Below are 16,597 nucleotides of genomic sequence, written 5' to 3'. Positions count from 1 at the left end.
TCTCATCTATTATATGCTGGAAACAGGTTTTGTTTTATAACCCTTTTGAATTTATAAATAAACTGCTTCAAGGAAAATTCTGAGTTCTTTATTTTGTCAACTTCGGTTTCTGAAAAGATGCATCATATGCAAAAAATAACTCTGCAACAAAGCCTAAAATGATGATTGGATACCCAAATTACATCAGATTTAGGGCTGTGGTATGGCACGTACAATGTGTGTATGATTGGCTGCGGCCAGTAAGCTTGTACAAATCGCTGACCGTTCACAGGTAATCTTGCATCCAGTTGTTGCATGCAGTTAGGGACACAGTCTGCATTCAGGGTCACTCATCTCTCCCTTATTCTGTGTAATCACTGAATATGTGGTTAACTGCAAAAAGCTGTGCTGCTGTCATTGATGTGTACAACCTTCTTGGCCCTGGCTGACTGCATACACCTCTGATCCCCCACCATGGGTGTATGCCACTGATATGCAATTGGCGTCCCTCCAGCTGTTGCAAAACTACAAGTCCCATGAGGCAATGCAAGTCTCTGACAGCCACAAACATGACACCCAGAGGCATGATGGGAATTGTAGTTTTGCAACATCTGAAGGTCCGCTGATTGCATATCCCTGTTCTAGGTCAATGATTAAAGTGAAGCATTTGTCCACCAAAATTACCTTTTCTTTATGAGCCCTGCTTCTTTAAGCCTCGTATACACAGGTCGCCTGTTTAAGCCCCTCTGCCTGAGGTAAAAGCCACCTAATGCATATGCTGTTGCAAAACTACAAGTCCCATGAGGCAATGCAAGTCTCTGACAGCCACAAACATGACACCCAGAGGCATGATGGGACTTGTAGTTTTTCAACAGCTGAAGGTCCGCTAATTGCATATTCCTGGTGTATGCTGATACTTGCAGCCCCATGGCTCTAATTGGCCTTGTGAACGACCTTCCTAATGGGTAGGTGCAAGTTTTTAATGCTGACGGATACACCTGAATTGTGTGTAACATCTAGGGGTTGGATGGAAGCCATCTGAGTGGGGCTGCATTTCCCACTACAAGTCAAATGTTCATGAGCAGAAGTGGATGTGTCTACCAATTTACAAGCTTTTGGAGCTAAAACCAAAAATGCCAATGCAGGTTTTAAAGGGGTTGTATAGGTTATTTTCTAAATGGGTTCCTTTTTAAGCTAGTGCATAGTTGGTTCACTTACCTTTTGCCTTTGCTTTCCCTTCTACCTTTTTTTTTTTTTTTCTTCTTTGATTTTTCTGGATTTCTCACTTCCTGTTTCTCCTCAGTAAGTTTGCTCCCATCATTCAAGCCGTTCTGGCTGGGGATTAGTCAGCATTCTCACCCCCTCCCCCTTGGGACTACATGCCTGCAGGGAGACTCTGTGAACACCCGCAGGGATGTAGTCCCAAGGGAGGGGGCAAGCACGCTGACTAACCACCGGCCAGAACAGATTGGATGATGGGGGCAAGCTTACTGAGAAGAAATGGGAAGTGAGAAATTCAGACAAAGGACAAAAACATTTAGAAGCAAAAGGTAAGTGAACCAACAATGCACTAGCTTAAAGGAACCAATTTAGAAAATAAAAAACAAACCTTTACAACCCCTTTAATCTTCTATTCACTAAACCCTTGCATTGCATAGTAGTTGCAGATAAAAAATGGTGTGCAATTAAATTGTGTGTGGCTGTATCTTGGGATCCCTTCATTACTTTCATGAATCGCTCACCTGGAATAAACATAGGCATGTCAAGCATGGATAATCTAGGACATGGGTCCTCAAGCTACGGCCCTCCAGTTGTTAAGGAACTACAATTCCCATCATGCTCGGTCATGTCTGTGAATGTTAGAGTTTTACAATGCCTCGTGGGATTTGTAGTTCCGCAACAGCTGGAGGGCCGTAGTTTGAAGATCCCTGATCTAGGTCAATGATTCAAGTGAAGCATTTGTCCACCAAAATTACCTTTTTCTTTATGAGCCCTGCTTCTTTAGGCCTTATATACACAGGTTGCCTGTTTAAGCCCCTCTGCCTGAGGTAAAAGCCACCTAATGCATATGCATTTAGAATGCATCAATGCTCAAATGCACCTATTGGCTAGAATATTTTAATTTTGTTCTAGCCACTGGAATACATTAAAGTTGAACTGTAGGCAACTTTTTTTTTTTTTTTGAGATTTCACTTCACTTCTGGTCCCATGGCCAAACAAAAAGTGAGAGGAAATGCCTGCAAATTAGGGGAATGTATTGGGGACCCCCCAGAACTAGTGTTCTCATTGGAAGATTTCCATTCAGTTGCTTTTCTGGGGACATCCCAAAGTGTTTTTTTTTTTTTCCTGGCTGTAAATGTTTCTCTTCTAGTACACCTGTAATAGTCACATAAGCTTACATAGAGGTGCTTTTTATGGCCTGGGGGAAAAAAAGCAAATGCTCAACGCCTGTAACGGTGGCATTTTAAGCTCTGCATGAGCCCTTTAGGTTATTTAAATAAATTCACATTATGGTTGCATAGACTGTAGACTGAGGATTCAGCAATTTTTGGGAGGGTGGCTTCTGACGGATTTCCAGCTCCACGTAAGACACTTCTGTACTCTAGGGAGAAAAAAAAAATATATGTAATGCCTAATGCTGCCAGCAGAGAAAGCCACAGCTCCATCTTAAACCTACCATGTCGATGTTTAGATCAGCTGTGTCTCGGTTTACATTTTCAGTAAGGGGAAAGTTGTCTGATCTTTGTCTTTCTGCAATATAAATATTGTATTCCATTAACCCACAAAAATGGTGCAAAATCAAGTGGCATTTAAGTCATTACATTTTCATTAAATTAGTGATGTAATGGTCCTGCCAATGATTGGACTTCAGGAAAAATCTGAACATTTACATTCTTACAGCTATGCAGGCTTGCCTATTAAATATTTAATGTTTATGGTAAATGTGTTGGTGGAGTAGTGCTGAGCGCCATGCCTCCCAGATTTTGCAAGTCTTACAAAAAAACTGTCAGATTTTAAATCGTATGTCTATGTTCGGAAGCCAGGGAAGTAGACATCTCTGACCAACAACATTCCAGGTTAGGGCATATTTGATAGGAATCGGACAAGTTGCAAGGCATCATAAAGCTTCACCAGTGCAGGTCTTAAAGTTGAGACCCTGTTTTAAATGGTCAAGTCAAGAACAGCCTGGAGAGGCACAATGAATTAATATCTATAAGTCTGGTATATTGACCAAGAGCTGAACTTTCATATGTCTCAATTTTTCATCTTTAATAACTCCTATGGTAATGCTGTTGTCTTCCTAAAAAAAAAAAAGTGTGGCTAATGTATAAGAAGATATTAATCGGTTAGACACCAAACATGCCAAAATTATAAGGCCAATGAGACCTAAGAAATCTACTGTTCTATATCATGTTTGGTATCTAGCAGCTAGTAATTGCATTCTGCTAAATGTGCTGGTCTACGGCTTGTAAAACCTTGTTGTATAGATGTACCCAGGATAGAAGGCAATAGGAAGGCGTTCATTTAAACATAAAACACTCCACCACATCCTCTGATCTTTTGATTAGGTGGGGGGTTAGCTTTGCCACACCATCTCCACTGTGGAAAAAAATGCTGTTGCATTAGCTGCTCTGAGTTCTTGTCAGCCATTGCAACTATCAAGGAATACAAAGCAACATTTGCAGTATGAGGGCCAATGACTCTTGCAAATATCAGAGTGGTTTTGCTCTGCAATTGTACTGAAAATCGGGCAAATTCCTCTTTAAGATTTTTCATTTTTTAAACCCTTTTATGTCACTGTTGCTTTTGTAATATATTTTGAGTAAATATTTCCAGCAGTGTTTTTTACTTGAAAAATAAAATATTGGAGCCGAAACGCTGTATGCTTTGACTAGGAATAAAGTGGAACTTTAGTCAAAAACTTAAGTCCTGATAAATCACTTCAGGCAGGCCACTTTTGCAGGTATAGCTATGTAAAACATTAAAAAGAAGTGCCTATTCTGCTTAAAGCGGAGTTCCGGCCACAATTTCACTTTCTAAATATAAATACCCCTGTAATACACAAGCTTAATGTATTCTAGTAAAGTTAGTCTGTAAACTAAGGTCCGTTTTGTTAGGTTGTTACATAATTTAGACACTTTATAAAATAGAAATTGACTGGGGCCATCTTAAGTGTGAGCATCATGAAGCCAGACTGTATTACTTCCTGGATTTCAGCCTTGCAGATCTAGCACATGCTCAGTGCTGCACAAGCAGTGTCAGATCAGGTTTCAGCACCTGTGCTGTCCAAGTCACATGATTCTTTGAGACTGGGGAGTGCACAGACTCCTGGAAAGTTACACCCACTACATTGCCAGGAGTCTGTGCAGTGTAGGTTAGGAAGCATTAAGCACCTAGGTGCAGGAAGAGGGAAGATTAACTATTCTGCCTAGCAACAACACTTTGAAGGCATCTAAAAAAAAAAAAAAAAAAAAAATTTCGTAAAGGACTAATGACATTTTTAAAACTACTGATGTAATGTTATATTTATGGGTGGAACTCCACTTTAAAATCCAGTAATGCACTGGTTTATCCTGCTCTGCACATGCTCTCTATGCTTAACACTTTTCCTAAAATTAAAGCCACTATTTTTAAGATTTATTGCTGAAGGGGGAATAAAGCAACAGACTGTGCTGAGAGAACATAGTTTAGTGAGCAGTGACAAGACAAATGCTACTGCCAGAGAGATGCAAAAGAGTTCAACTTACAAGGATAGTATCTTATTTTATCTCCCTAAAATTGTCTCCTTTTTCACCCTAGTGTAAAGCTTCTGTCAGCCTTCCTCTCTAACTTCACCAAGACACACTCTGAAAACTGGAAATGTACATACAGTGCTTCAATTGAATGAAAGTGGCCAAAAAGCAAGTGACTGGTCTGGGCTTTAACAAATTGACAGTCCCCAGCAAGACAAAACAGGCATTTTACAGCACACATTAATTTTAGTAGCATAATTTAATAATGTGGAATGTATGCTCTTTTGTTAAACATTAATTGTTAAACTGTTATGAGAAAAGTTCCCCTTTTTTAATAACAACTTTTCCCCCTTGAAGTTTCCATAATGTAAACGCTGTCGCACTCCTGTCTGGGTGTAGCAGTGATTTTGCTGATTGCCATAATTCCACCCCCCCTCCCCCTGTCATCCTTCTTTTTTTCTTTCCCTCTTGTAACATGAGTGCTGAACAAACTGCACTCCAGTGATCAACAGAAGTACAGCCAAATGAGGTTTGGCTGTACTTCTCCTTTTAACTTTATCCACTTAAAGCCCAAAAGCAAACATTATATAGCAGTTTACCAATTCCTAGATTAACACTGACAGAGGTGCTTACAATGACTGGTTTACATTTATCCCAAAAGGGGAAAAACATGTTTGCTGTAACTGATCATAAAGTGTGAGCTGGAGTTTGGTTACAATTTTTGTTCAGTGTTCCTAAATGGGCTAGTACACCTAACGCCTCACCGCTGCTGTTCAAAGGTGTCTCTGTTGCTTCTTTATCCAGGGTGGGGGCACTCTAATACAAGAGGTGTGTTACTGAACAGTTCACCAGGGGAAAAACAGAAAATAAAAAGCCTAACAAAAGAAAATGAATGCAGCCACCACATCTAAGTATTGGTAAGCTGTAATATATAAAAAAAATTGTTTTGGGTTTACTGGTTTCATTTGTTCCATGATATTGTTAAAATTTGCACTGGAAATGGTAATCCTCTCCATTAACAGTGGATTCAGTGGTACGGCCAGTGGGCAGACCCTGGGGAATGTTGGTGGTCAGGCCTAAAGTTGTGTAAGGGACCCCCAACGTTTCTGAAGCCTGCCCTGGTTACACTAAAGGAAAGAAGGGCTGTAAGACTATTTCACAAAAAAAAATGCTTAAAAAGCTTGTTCCACTTTTTCATTTTTAGAAAGTTTTAGGCCATGCATCATCCAAAAATTCTTTCTTACCTCTGGGATGGTGATGTAATTTGGATGTTTTCCTAAACCGAAAAAGAAAAGAAAAAAAAAAGTTGTTATTTGTGTTATACCTTAACAACAATTATGTATCTGATTCAAATGCAGGCTTTGCAGTCAATGTGTGAGGTAGCACTAAAGCTTATTGGTGGTGGACTGCTCTCATTTAGGGTCCCCAGAATGTGTCTATTCAAGCATGAGAATATTATGAAAGTAAGTGAAGAAGACTGCATGAATAGAGAGTTGTAGAAGCTCCAGCTGGTTGGAAAACCATGGCCATTTTATTGACGTATGACATAAAGCATAGCCTCCATGTGGGTGGGGCACAGAGTGGTGTGGAGACAATAATTCACACAGGCAGGTGCAATAGAACTTGTATTGAAGGGATGCGACAACAGTTCACAACACGCCCTCACCATTCAGTAGCAAGATAGGGTAGATTTCAGTCGGAATGAGAGCAACTGTTGAGAAGTGGCCATCTGGTCCCAATTAGCGATCAGTGAGAAGAGGTGAGGCCCTATGCTTACCCTCTTCATCAGGAATCTTTCCCTAGCAAGGTTACTGTTCCTTTTACAGATGGGGTACCTGTCCCTACTCTGTCCATTAACCAAAGCACGCCAAAACCTGGAAGTCAGGGTCTTAAATAGCCTCTGCCTGACTCAAGATGACTGCTCGAGTCACATGGGGTGGCAGCATCCAATGGGATAGCTTCCCCAGCAACAGTATCACTACAGCTAAGCGCCACCCGCTGTGATGAAAATAGACTGCATCTGCCTACAAACACATTTTAGCACATTGAGTCTCCCTTTTGTAGTAGTATTATATCTGTTTGTTTGAAGAAGGGGATTGTTTTATATCATAATTTATAAAGTAATCATTGTTCTACTACCAGCTGGAGTTTTCAAGACTATTTAAGAATGTATTCACTTACCTCCTTACCTCAACATGATTTAAATACAGGATATTATTGCAAAGGCTTATTGTTTTTGCAGACCAGTTGAAATCACAATATCGGATGAATAAACATGGGGGGAATGAACATACAGTGCCTTGAAAAGGTATTCAACGCTCTTTGAAATTTTCCACATTTTGTCATGTTACAACCAAAAACGTACATTTATTTTATTGGTATTTTATGTGATAGACCAACACAACCAGGGACATAGTTGTGAAGTGGAAGGAAAATTTTAAATTGGTTTTAAACTTTATTTTTTACAAATATCTGAAAAGCAAGGTGTGCAATTGTATTCAGCCCCATTCACTCTGATACCCTTAACTAAAATCTAGTTTGAACCATTTGCCTTCAGAAGTCACCTATAGCTAGATTCACAGAGTGTTACGCCGGCGTATCAGTAGATACGCCGTCGTAACTCTGAATCTACACCGTCACAAATTTAAGCGTATTCTGGAAACCAGATACGCTTAAATTAGGCTAAGATACGAGCGGCGTAAGTCTTCTACGTCGTCGTATTTTAGGGTGCATATTTACGCTGGCCGCTAGGTGGCGCTTCCGTTGAGTTTGGCGTAGAATATGCAAATGACTAGATATGCCGAATCAGAAATGTACTTGCGCCAATCGCAATTAGTTACACCGTTTACGTTAGAGATATGCCGGCGTAAAGATAAAGCTGCTCCCTAGGTGGCGCAGCCCATGCAAGGTATGGACGTCGGAACAGGCCTATCTTTTTACGTCGTTTGCGTAAGTCGTACGCGAATCGGGCTGGACGTAATTTAGGTTCACGTCGGAACGGCGTACTTTGGAGCAATGCACACTGGGATATGTCCACGGACGGCGCATGCGCCGTTCGTAAAAAACGTCAATCATGTCGGGTCACGAGTAATTTACATAAAACATGCCCCCTCATCCTCATTTGAATTAGGCGTGCTTATGCCGGACTATTTCCGCTACGCCGCCGTAACTTAGGAGGCAAGTGCTTTGTGAATATAGCACTTGTCTCTCTGACTTACGGCGGCATTGCGTATATGCGATGTGCTACGCTGCCTCAAAAGCGAGCCGCCCTACCTGAATCCAGCCACTAATTCATAAATAAATAGAGTCCACCTGTGTGCAATTTAATCTCAATATACATACAGCCGTTCTGTGAAGCACTCAGAGGTTTGTTATGCCACGTACACACGGCCGGACTTTCCGAGGAAAAAAAGTCCGGCCGTGTGTAGCCTCCATCAGACTTTACGAAGCATTAGAGAACCTTAGTGTACAGAATTTTTTTTTTTGGTTGCGCTAAACCTATAATAATTGCACACCTAAATGCAACTTAAGTGAATAAGTGTAACACTTACATGAAATATAAATGCTGTAACAGCCAAAAATGAATTGACAAACCACTTGATGTAAACAAATGAATAAGAGATCCACTAATTTTGTCCTGGCTAAATCCGCAAAAAGCAGTGGATCAAAATGTGAATTGAAAAACTCATACAAAGTATGAATAAATAAACCAGCAATGAAATTGAACAAATAAGTGAATAGAAAGTTCATAGATGTTGAAAAAATGGGTATAAACCATACACCTGTGCAAAAAGATAGTCCTTATTAAAATTCAACCGTGAAAGAAATCCTCAACTATTGAAGAGAAGCTACTGTGAAATCCACCACCGAATTAAAAGGAATGCCTGCTTACCAGAGCTCCGTGATCCCCGCAACAGAGGATCCGGAGAAACTTAGATAAAAAAAACAGTTAACTCCAAAGACATCCAAAGAAGGATTGCAGTCCCAGTCGGCACACCCCGTTATTATTCAGCAAGTCTCAAACTCATGTATGCATACCATGTAAAAGACATACAGGCTTCCATAGTAATCGGGTGGAAAACCACAGCAGTGGTTAGGATAAGTAATATACCAGAGAAGAGGAGACCAATAAAGGGAAGGTAGAAAAAGGGACAAGAAGTTGAGGGATTTAAGGAAAAATGGTTTCCCCATACCTAATTTATTAAAATGCTTATAAAACAAAACAACAGCGCAGTCTTACACACGGGCCTCGGTGCGCTGGCAGGATAAAAACCGTACAGAAAAGGAGCAGAAACTGCATCGATCAGACAAGTAACAATAAAACAGTGACGATCAGCGAGCAATAAAAGATATGTACAACATACGAAGTAAAAAATATGAAATATTTAGAACTATTAAATGTTTAAGTCACCCCGAAAGCCTGGATATATAGCCATGTTTTTAAAAATCTCCTAAACTTCAGGAAATCATTCTCAAGTCTTATGTGAAGGGGCAAGGAGTTCCAAAACTGAGCTCCTTGTACTTCCAAGGTCCTCCCACCGCATTTATTTTTGGCAAATTTGGGGATGTTCAATAAAGCCAAATTCTCAGACCGCAACGATCTGGTAGGCACATGTCTGATGAATTTTTCTCTGAGATAGCCCGGCCCAAAACCATGGATGGCCTTATGCACAAGACACCCCGTCTTGAACTGAACCCGTTGTGCCACGGGCAGCCAGTGCAAGGCCTGTAGAGATGGAGTGATGTGGTTGTAACGACCCACACCCGTGAATAGCCTAGCAGCGGCATTCTGAACAAGCTGGAGCTTGTGCAAGATGTATTTAGACACACCCATATACAGAGCATTGCAGTAAACAAGTCGACTACCAACCATTGCATTGACCATGGAGATTTTATCAGAGTCATCGATAAAGCGAAACGTCGATCTCAGGAGTCTCAAGTGGAAGTGGCAAGACTATAATCTTCAGGGGAACCCCACAGGCTCACACATGACTTTAACTACTTCCCGCCTGGCCAAAATACATCAACGGCCGGGTGGGAGCCTCTTCATCCTGAGTGGATGTACCTGTACATCCCTCAGAAAGGGTGCCATCTCGTGGCCATGAAAGCCACACAGTGGGGCGATCCTGTGATGGCTTTGATCACAGGACACAGCCAAGACGGGATCAGCATATGGGTACGCTGTGATTGGCTCTCCCAAACAAGTGACAACTGTGTTCACAGTGTAAACAGAGACAAGTGTCTCTGTGAGTTTCCTCCCCATTGAGCTCAATCTGCAGCCTCTGTGAAAGCTCTGTGTGTAAGGATGATTTTACGCACAGAGCTGTCACAGTTTCCCATACACAGTACACCAAGCACCACTGTCCCTGTCCTCAAATACATCTTTCGCAGTGCCCCCATACAACATTTGTACCAGTGCGGTAGCTCGGCTTCTGCTGCCGACGTCGGGGGCGACCTGGACAGGTAGGTGTCCGTTTTTAAAAAAGGCTGCAGTATTTGTAGCTGCTGGCTTTAAAAAAAAAAAAAAAATTCCGGTGAACCTCCGCTTTAAGCTAAAACATGCTGATGATGTTATACTACTTTAAGGCTGTATTCACACCTATGCATTTTTTTGCGCTTTTTGCATTTTGCAGATTTGCACTACAAAGGGAATCCATGTTAAATGGACTGCAGTGCAAATCTGCAAAATGCAAAAAGCACTAAAACTGCATAGATGTGAATCCAGTCTAAGGTTGAGTGCCTGTGGGGTCGGTGATTCCATATCTAGAAAGTAGTATTAGGGCTTAGTGGTGCTCATGCCTTTTTAAAAGTGAATAACGGCAGCAACTCCAATATTTCTATCCTGAAGTGGGTTTCCATTAAGACAAATGGCAAATTAACAATTGGATGATTGATTGTAAATTCTTATTATATAACAAATGCACACAAATCTATTTACAGTGATTCAGATGACAGAGACTCCTACCTGCAGATTCTCAATAGGCAGCAGCTGGATGTAATGGCTGTCAGTATGATGAGGATTATCAGTAATAGGACTGCAGTCACAATGGTAATGATAAGTCGTGAAGGAACTATAAAAGCTGGAACAGATGTTTCCTCTTTGCCTGGAAATGAATTGCAATTAAAGTATGAGGCTGAAAGCTGTAAAAAAATGGTCACATTGCATGAGGGGCAGACATTTTTTCTTTTTGTCCCCATAGGAGGAGGGACATACCCATTTCTCCCTTCTGTCTGTGACACCCTGCAATGAGATAACCAGACTCATAGCTCCCTTCTGTCTGTATCACCCTGCAGGTGCTGGGGCAAGCTTAGACCAATCGGCCATAACATTATGACCACCCACCATATCCTTTTTAAGGCACAGGTGTCAAACACAAGGCCCGTGGGCCAAATCCGGCCCTCCAGGCCATTTCATGTGGCCCTTGCACCTCTCCTGCAGCTGTAGAAGAGCTCCAACCCTCCTCTGTTCCTACCCCAGACGCCTACTTTCTGCTTTCAAGCAATACATCCAGCTTCTTCCCAGCAGCAGCATAAGGAAAGGAGGGTGCACTGTGATGTAAGGGAGAGTGGGGGACTCAACTTCTGATGGTGGGGATGCGCTGGACATCTAATCTTACAGATACAACCGGCCCTTTTGTGGGCAATCATAATGCTGATGTGGCCCACAATGAAATTGAGTTTGACACCCCTGTTTTAAGGCATGTACTTCACTGTGGTAGCAGATCCTGTCCTGTAAGTTCTTTTAAGTCAAGCAACAACTCAAACTCAAACCAGGCCACCTTATTCCATTGCTTCGTAGGCCAGTTCTGATGCTCACCTGCCCATTATAGCCACTTTTGGCTGTAAATACGGGTCACCCTGACCTGTCTGCAGGTATGCAGCTTCATACGCAACAAACTGTGATGCATGTGTGTTCTGACACCTTTCTATGAGAACCGGCAATAACTTTGTTCAACAACTTTTGAGCTACAATATATATCACCACCACCACATGCACCAGTGAGCGTTGGCCCCCAATGACCCCTTTTCCCAGTTGTCCTTCCTTGGACAAATTTCTGTACGTCCTTACCACTGCAGACCAGGAATATCCTACAAGAGTTGCAGTTTTGGAGTTGCTCTGACCCATTTGTCTGTCCATTACATTTTGGCCCTTGTCAAAGTTGCTCATATCGTTACACTTGCCACCTTTTCTGCTTTCAACACATCAACTTCAGGGACATGTTCACTGCCTACTATATCCTGGGAAAGGGAACTACCACTCCAGGTGGATCAATGGAAATAAACCCAGTGGTGGCTGGTGCTCAAAATTTGTGGGGGAGGGGGGCACAAAAAAAAAAAAAAAAACAATTGCAGCCTCACTGTGCCCATCAAATGCAGCAACTGAGCCCATCAAATGCAGCCACTGGGCCCATCAAATGCAGCCACTGTGCCTTCAATTGTCACCACTGTGCCATGCCATCAAACGCAGCCACTGTGCCATCAATTGTCACCACTGTGCCATGCCATCAAATGCAGCCACTGTTCCATGCCATCAAACGCAGCCACTGTGCCATGCCATCAAACGCAGCCACTGTGCCAATTGTCACCACTGTGCCAATTGTCGCCACTGTGCCCTTTGTCGCCACTGTGCCCTTTAGTTGTCGCCACTGTGCCCATTGATGTCACTGTGCCCATTGTCGCCACTGTGCCCATTGATGCCACTGTTCCCATTGTCGCCACTGTGCCCTGTATAATGCCCCTCCTCCAACCCGACCGGCACTTACCTTTCTGGGGGTCAACCATCCTCCTTCCACGCCGCTGGCTCTGATAGGCACTTCCACACAGCCAACCAGCTGCCGTTATTCAGGTGGCCGGCGCTCACCGTCCGGCCATCTGAATAGTCAGCGGCAGCGGTCGGCAACAATAACATAGATTCATGCAATGCATGAATCTATGTTATTGTGTCAGTTGCGGTGTGAGAGCCAGAGGATAAACCTCTCCTCAGTGTTGAAGCAGCAGGTGCAGGCAATGCATATAGCAATTGAATGATAGAAAATTCTGGACAGCTGCACTCCAAAAATGTGCCTTTATTCATAGAAAAATATATCAAAAATACATGCCACAGCAGAATATGGGACAGAAGAGCTGATGTGTTTCACACTTTCAACAGTGCTTAATCATTGCTCATCATTAAGCACTGTTGAAAGTGTGAAATGTGTCAGTTCTTCTGTCCTATATTCTGCTGTGGCATGTATTTTTGATATATTTTTCTACAAATAAGGGGTCATTTTTGGAGTGCGGCTGTCCAGAATTTTCTCTCATGCAATTGCCTAATATATCCTACCCACTTTCAGATGCCATTCTAACAAAATAATCAACAATATTCATTTTACCTGTCAGTGGTAATAATCTTATGGCTGATCAGTGTATAGCTCCCTTCTGTCTGTGTCACTCTGGAGGAGGACAGACTATTACCCTCATTCTATCTGTGTCACCTTGGAGGAGGAGAGACAGACGCAGTCATTTGCTTCATTATGTCACAACACTTACTTGCGCTGTCTTCTGGGGCTGGCGGGGCAGATGTCTGTGGTCCTATGTAGTACACTGCACGAAGGCTGGGATATTGTTCAACCCTGCATTCCCATGATCCATACATATTCTTCTTGTTGGACAGATAGTACAGTGCTTTTGTGTCTTGTTTTTTGGTTATCTGTACAATATGTTCATTTAAAAAATATGTGAAGGTATATTCTTGAGGGGTGTGGATCGTCCAATCAAGACAGAGCTGGCACCTCAAAGCACTATGGTTGAATTGTGAGATGCCTATGAACAGTGAGAGGGAAAGAGAGGGGACTTCTGTGCAGGCTGTAGGGAAGAGCAAAGGTGACAGTAAATGCAATAATATATGTCATGTTACCAATATTTATGAACAGAAATAAATCTAAATATGAATGTTGTTGCTGTGCTGCCACTGCATGTGACAGTATTACAAATGAAAAATGTTGTATGTCTATGCACAACAATCAAGGACGTTTATAACAGTACAGTAATCCATCTGGTTGGTAACAAAATAGTCACCATCCCACCCCCATCATGCTATTCTTAAAGCTGAAATGGAAAGACTTGGCTGGATTCAACAAACATCTGAAGTCAAAGTCTATGCCTTATTTTTTTCCAATTTAGAAAATAAAGATAATTAAAATGTACTTAAATAAATTGTTTGTATTCTTTGAAAAAGTTAAGCTTAGGTCCACTTAGAAATATTAAAAAAAATGTCCAGAGGCATCCAAATTTTTGCACAACACTCTGGGTTTCAACGTCAGGCATGGACATTTAGTGATAGTTGGATGTTTGGTCCCTGGCAATATCTTCATTCGTCTACATAAACATGGGGGATAGTGCCTGATCTGGCAGAAATCTCCTGTATTTGGGTTATGCTATCTATTAGTAGGTGTCTTTTATTAACACAGACCAGTCAGTTCAAAGCTTCAAAGCTGCTGGTGTCTTTACCATCTGAATGTTAAGAACCCATTGCTATCAGTAATCAAGAGTTATATGGCCAGTCTAGCATGCAACACAAATCAAAATGATTTCAAAGACATTGCATTTCTCACCTTCTGTGCAGCTGTGTAAGAGTAGAGTAAACCCCAATATCACGAAAATGTCCATATTCTCTTTGGTTTCTGGTGTCCTTTGGTATTAATTCACTTCCCTCCCTATCATCTGTTCTGTATATGGTATGTAGGTCTGCTTTATTTGTATTTTTCTAACCGCTCTATCACTTATCTACCCATCTATCCTCTACAGTCCCTGTGCCACCTGGTCCCCTTCACCTTTTTCTCTCATTAGTTTCCCCTTCACTTGTGTCTGTGTGACAGGATCTCCTTTTACTTTCCTCTGGATCACTACATTACCCCTTTACCAGTTTTAGGGTCACTAGATCCTCCTTCCCTCTGCGGGACAAGATCGACTTTACTCTTCCCTGGGTCACTAGATCCACCTGTCTTTTTGCAACAAGATCCCCTTCACCTTTCTCTGAGTTACTAGATTCTCCCCTTTACCCGAGTTGCTAGATCCTCTCGTATCTGTCTCTCAGTAAAACAAGATTCTCCCTTTAACCACCTTGTTGTGTCACTAGATACTCTCTTCAACCTTGTATGTGGAACTAGGTGCCCATTTACCTGTCTTTCACCAATAGATCCCCTTCTCCCCTCCTTGGATAACCCTCACCTGTAAAAAAAACGATTACCTGTCTAATTTTTTCACTCAATCATTATCAATGGTCTACATGTCACCAGATACCTATTACCTCCTCCCACCCTCCATGGCACCTAAATTCCATTTAACTATGTTTACTTTAATAGATCCCCTACATCTGTTTGCTACTAGATCCCCCCTCTCTCTCTCTCTAAATGTCATTAGCTTGTCTTTGCATCACTAGATTTTCCATGTCACTTGTAATATCCCTGCCTTCTGCCTCAGTGTCTATTAGACCCTTACCATTTTTTCCCCCTGACTGGTTTCCCAGCACCAGGAAAAGGGCATCTTATCTTTGACAAACAGAAATTAGTTGTCACTCTGTATTTTCAGGCATGTCTGCTTGGCTATAAATGGAAGTGTTTTTTAAGATACTGGCGAAGAATTATTCAAACTGCAGATTCACTTTAAAATATTAACTTCACAGTTTCCCACTTGAGTCTCCTAGTTTATTTTGAGCTAAAAAAAACAAATCCAGATGCCTACTTAGGGGCTCCTTACGGCCAGTGGAATACCTAACCTATTTGACACTATGGGCTAATGGGGTACGGGGGAAAATAACTACCGTATTTATCGCCCTATTACGCGCTCCGGCGTATAGCGCGCACCCCTAATGTAGCCCTGAAATTCCTGGGAAAAAAATGGTTTATACTTAGTTTTGGTGTCTTACAAGGGCGTCCATCGGCGGCCTTGTCCAGTCCGGCATCCTTCTGCAGCCATCCTGGTGTCCTCTCGCGCTGTCTCCGAGTCGAATCCCCGCTTCCCGCGCTGTGTTTGAACTACTCCGCCGACATATACCAAGCGCAGTACACTCGGGTATACTCGGACAGGCTCGGCTCCTCTCGCGTAAAAGATGCACAGGACGTGACCGCGAGCCGAGCCTGCCCACGTATACCCGAGTGTACTGCCCTTGGTATATGTTGGCGCAGTGGTTCAAACACAGCGCGGGAAGCGAGTATCGGCATATATCGCACACCCACGATTTTCACTTAGTAGCAAAAATTATACTTTTTCTGTATTCTCTAAAATCGATGGAGGTTGATAGGAGGTGGAACCAAGGAACGGTGCTCATAGGTGGGTAGGGAGTAGAAACAAAGGGTGAAGGTCGGAGTTTCTGCACCTATTATCTGAGAAAAAAAGCCCTGGTCAAATGTATACTATTTTCTCAATAGAAGATATAGGCATCCTCACAGGGTGGTACTGTGGATGCAAACATAGTTAAAATGGTGCCACATCCCAAATTGAATGGCAAAATTGGTAAGTGAACTCTTCAAAGTACACGGTAGCTGACCTTGAGGAGAAAATAGTATAGCAAAGTTGGTAAGTGAACTCTTATGGACTTTATAGGCACTGAGGTACACACAAATCTTAAAGAAGATCTACATTTTATTACAATTTTGCAAAAATACATAGTACAACTTAAAATTCTCATGAGAATGTACTACCAAGTTGGTCACATAAACATCAACACAGCCACCAATATGGCTTCATCATGGCTAAAAGGAGGATGAAGCTCTATTCTATTTTGTGCTTCTTCAGGAGTTTAGGGTAAGTATTCTGAAAGTTTTCTATCTTTACAGTGCAAGGCCATGCTGTGCCTTAGTGGCAGGTTGTTGTATGTACACATGTCTCCGTATCCACTTTGTGCC

At 42.1% G+C, this 16,597-nt stretch overlaps 1 protein-coding gene across 1 annotated transcript; it reads right to left on the bottom strand.

Moving 5' to 3' along the window:
• Positions 1-1,534: 1,534 nt before the first annotated feature.
• On the bottom strand, positions 1,535-15,566 carry LOC120913519. The gene is made up of 6 exons (XM_040323496.1): positions 14,306-15,566; positions 13,242-13,556; positions 10,678-10,816; positions 5,957-5,988; positions 2,657-2,730; positions 1,535-2,581 (listed from the first exon to the last, which is right to left on the bottom strand). The coding sequence occupies exons 1-6, from the start codon at positions 14,358-14,360 to the stop codon at positions 2,483-2,485; spliced, it is 714 nt and encodes a 237-aa protein (XP_040179430.1). The 5' UTR covers positions 14,361-15,566; the 3' UTR covers positions 1,535-2,482.
• Between the last annotated feature and the right edge of the window lie 1,031 nt (positions 15,567-16,597).

The sequence above is a fragment of the Rana temporaria genome, chromosome 9 (genome assembly GCF_905171775.1).
Source record: "Rana temporaria chromosome 9, aRanTem1.1, whole genome shotgun sequence".
In the NCBI taxonomy this organism is placed as follows: Eukaryota; Metazoa; Chordata; class Amphibia; order Anura; family Ranidae; genus Rana; species Rana temporaria.
The sequence above is the reverse complement of the archived record's forward strand: the minus strand, read 5'-3'. Positions and strand labels throughout refer to the sequence as shown.

Excerpts from the sequence above, each read along its gene's own strand:
- LOC120913519 (XM_040323496.1), bottom strand. The coding sequence starts at position 14,360 with ATGGACATTTTCGTGATATTGGGGTTTACTCTACTCTTACACAGCTGC. Across the intron at positions 10,817-13,241 it reads AGCCCCAGAAGACAGCGCAA|GCAAAGAGGAAACATCTGTT; the intron begins GTAAGTGTTGTG and ends ATTCATTTCCAG. Across the intron at positions 2,731-5,956 it reads ATTACATCACCATCCCAGAG|AAAGACAAAGATCAGACAAC; the intron begins GTAAGAAAGAAT and ends TTTATATTGCAG.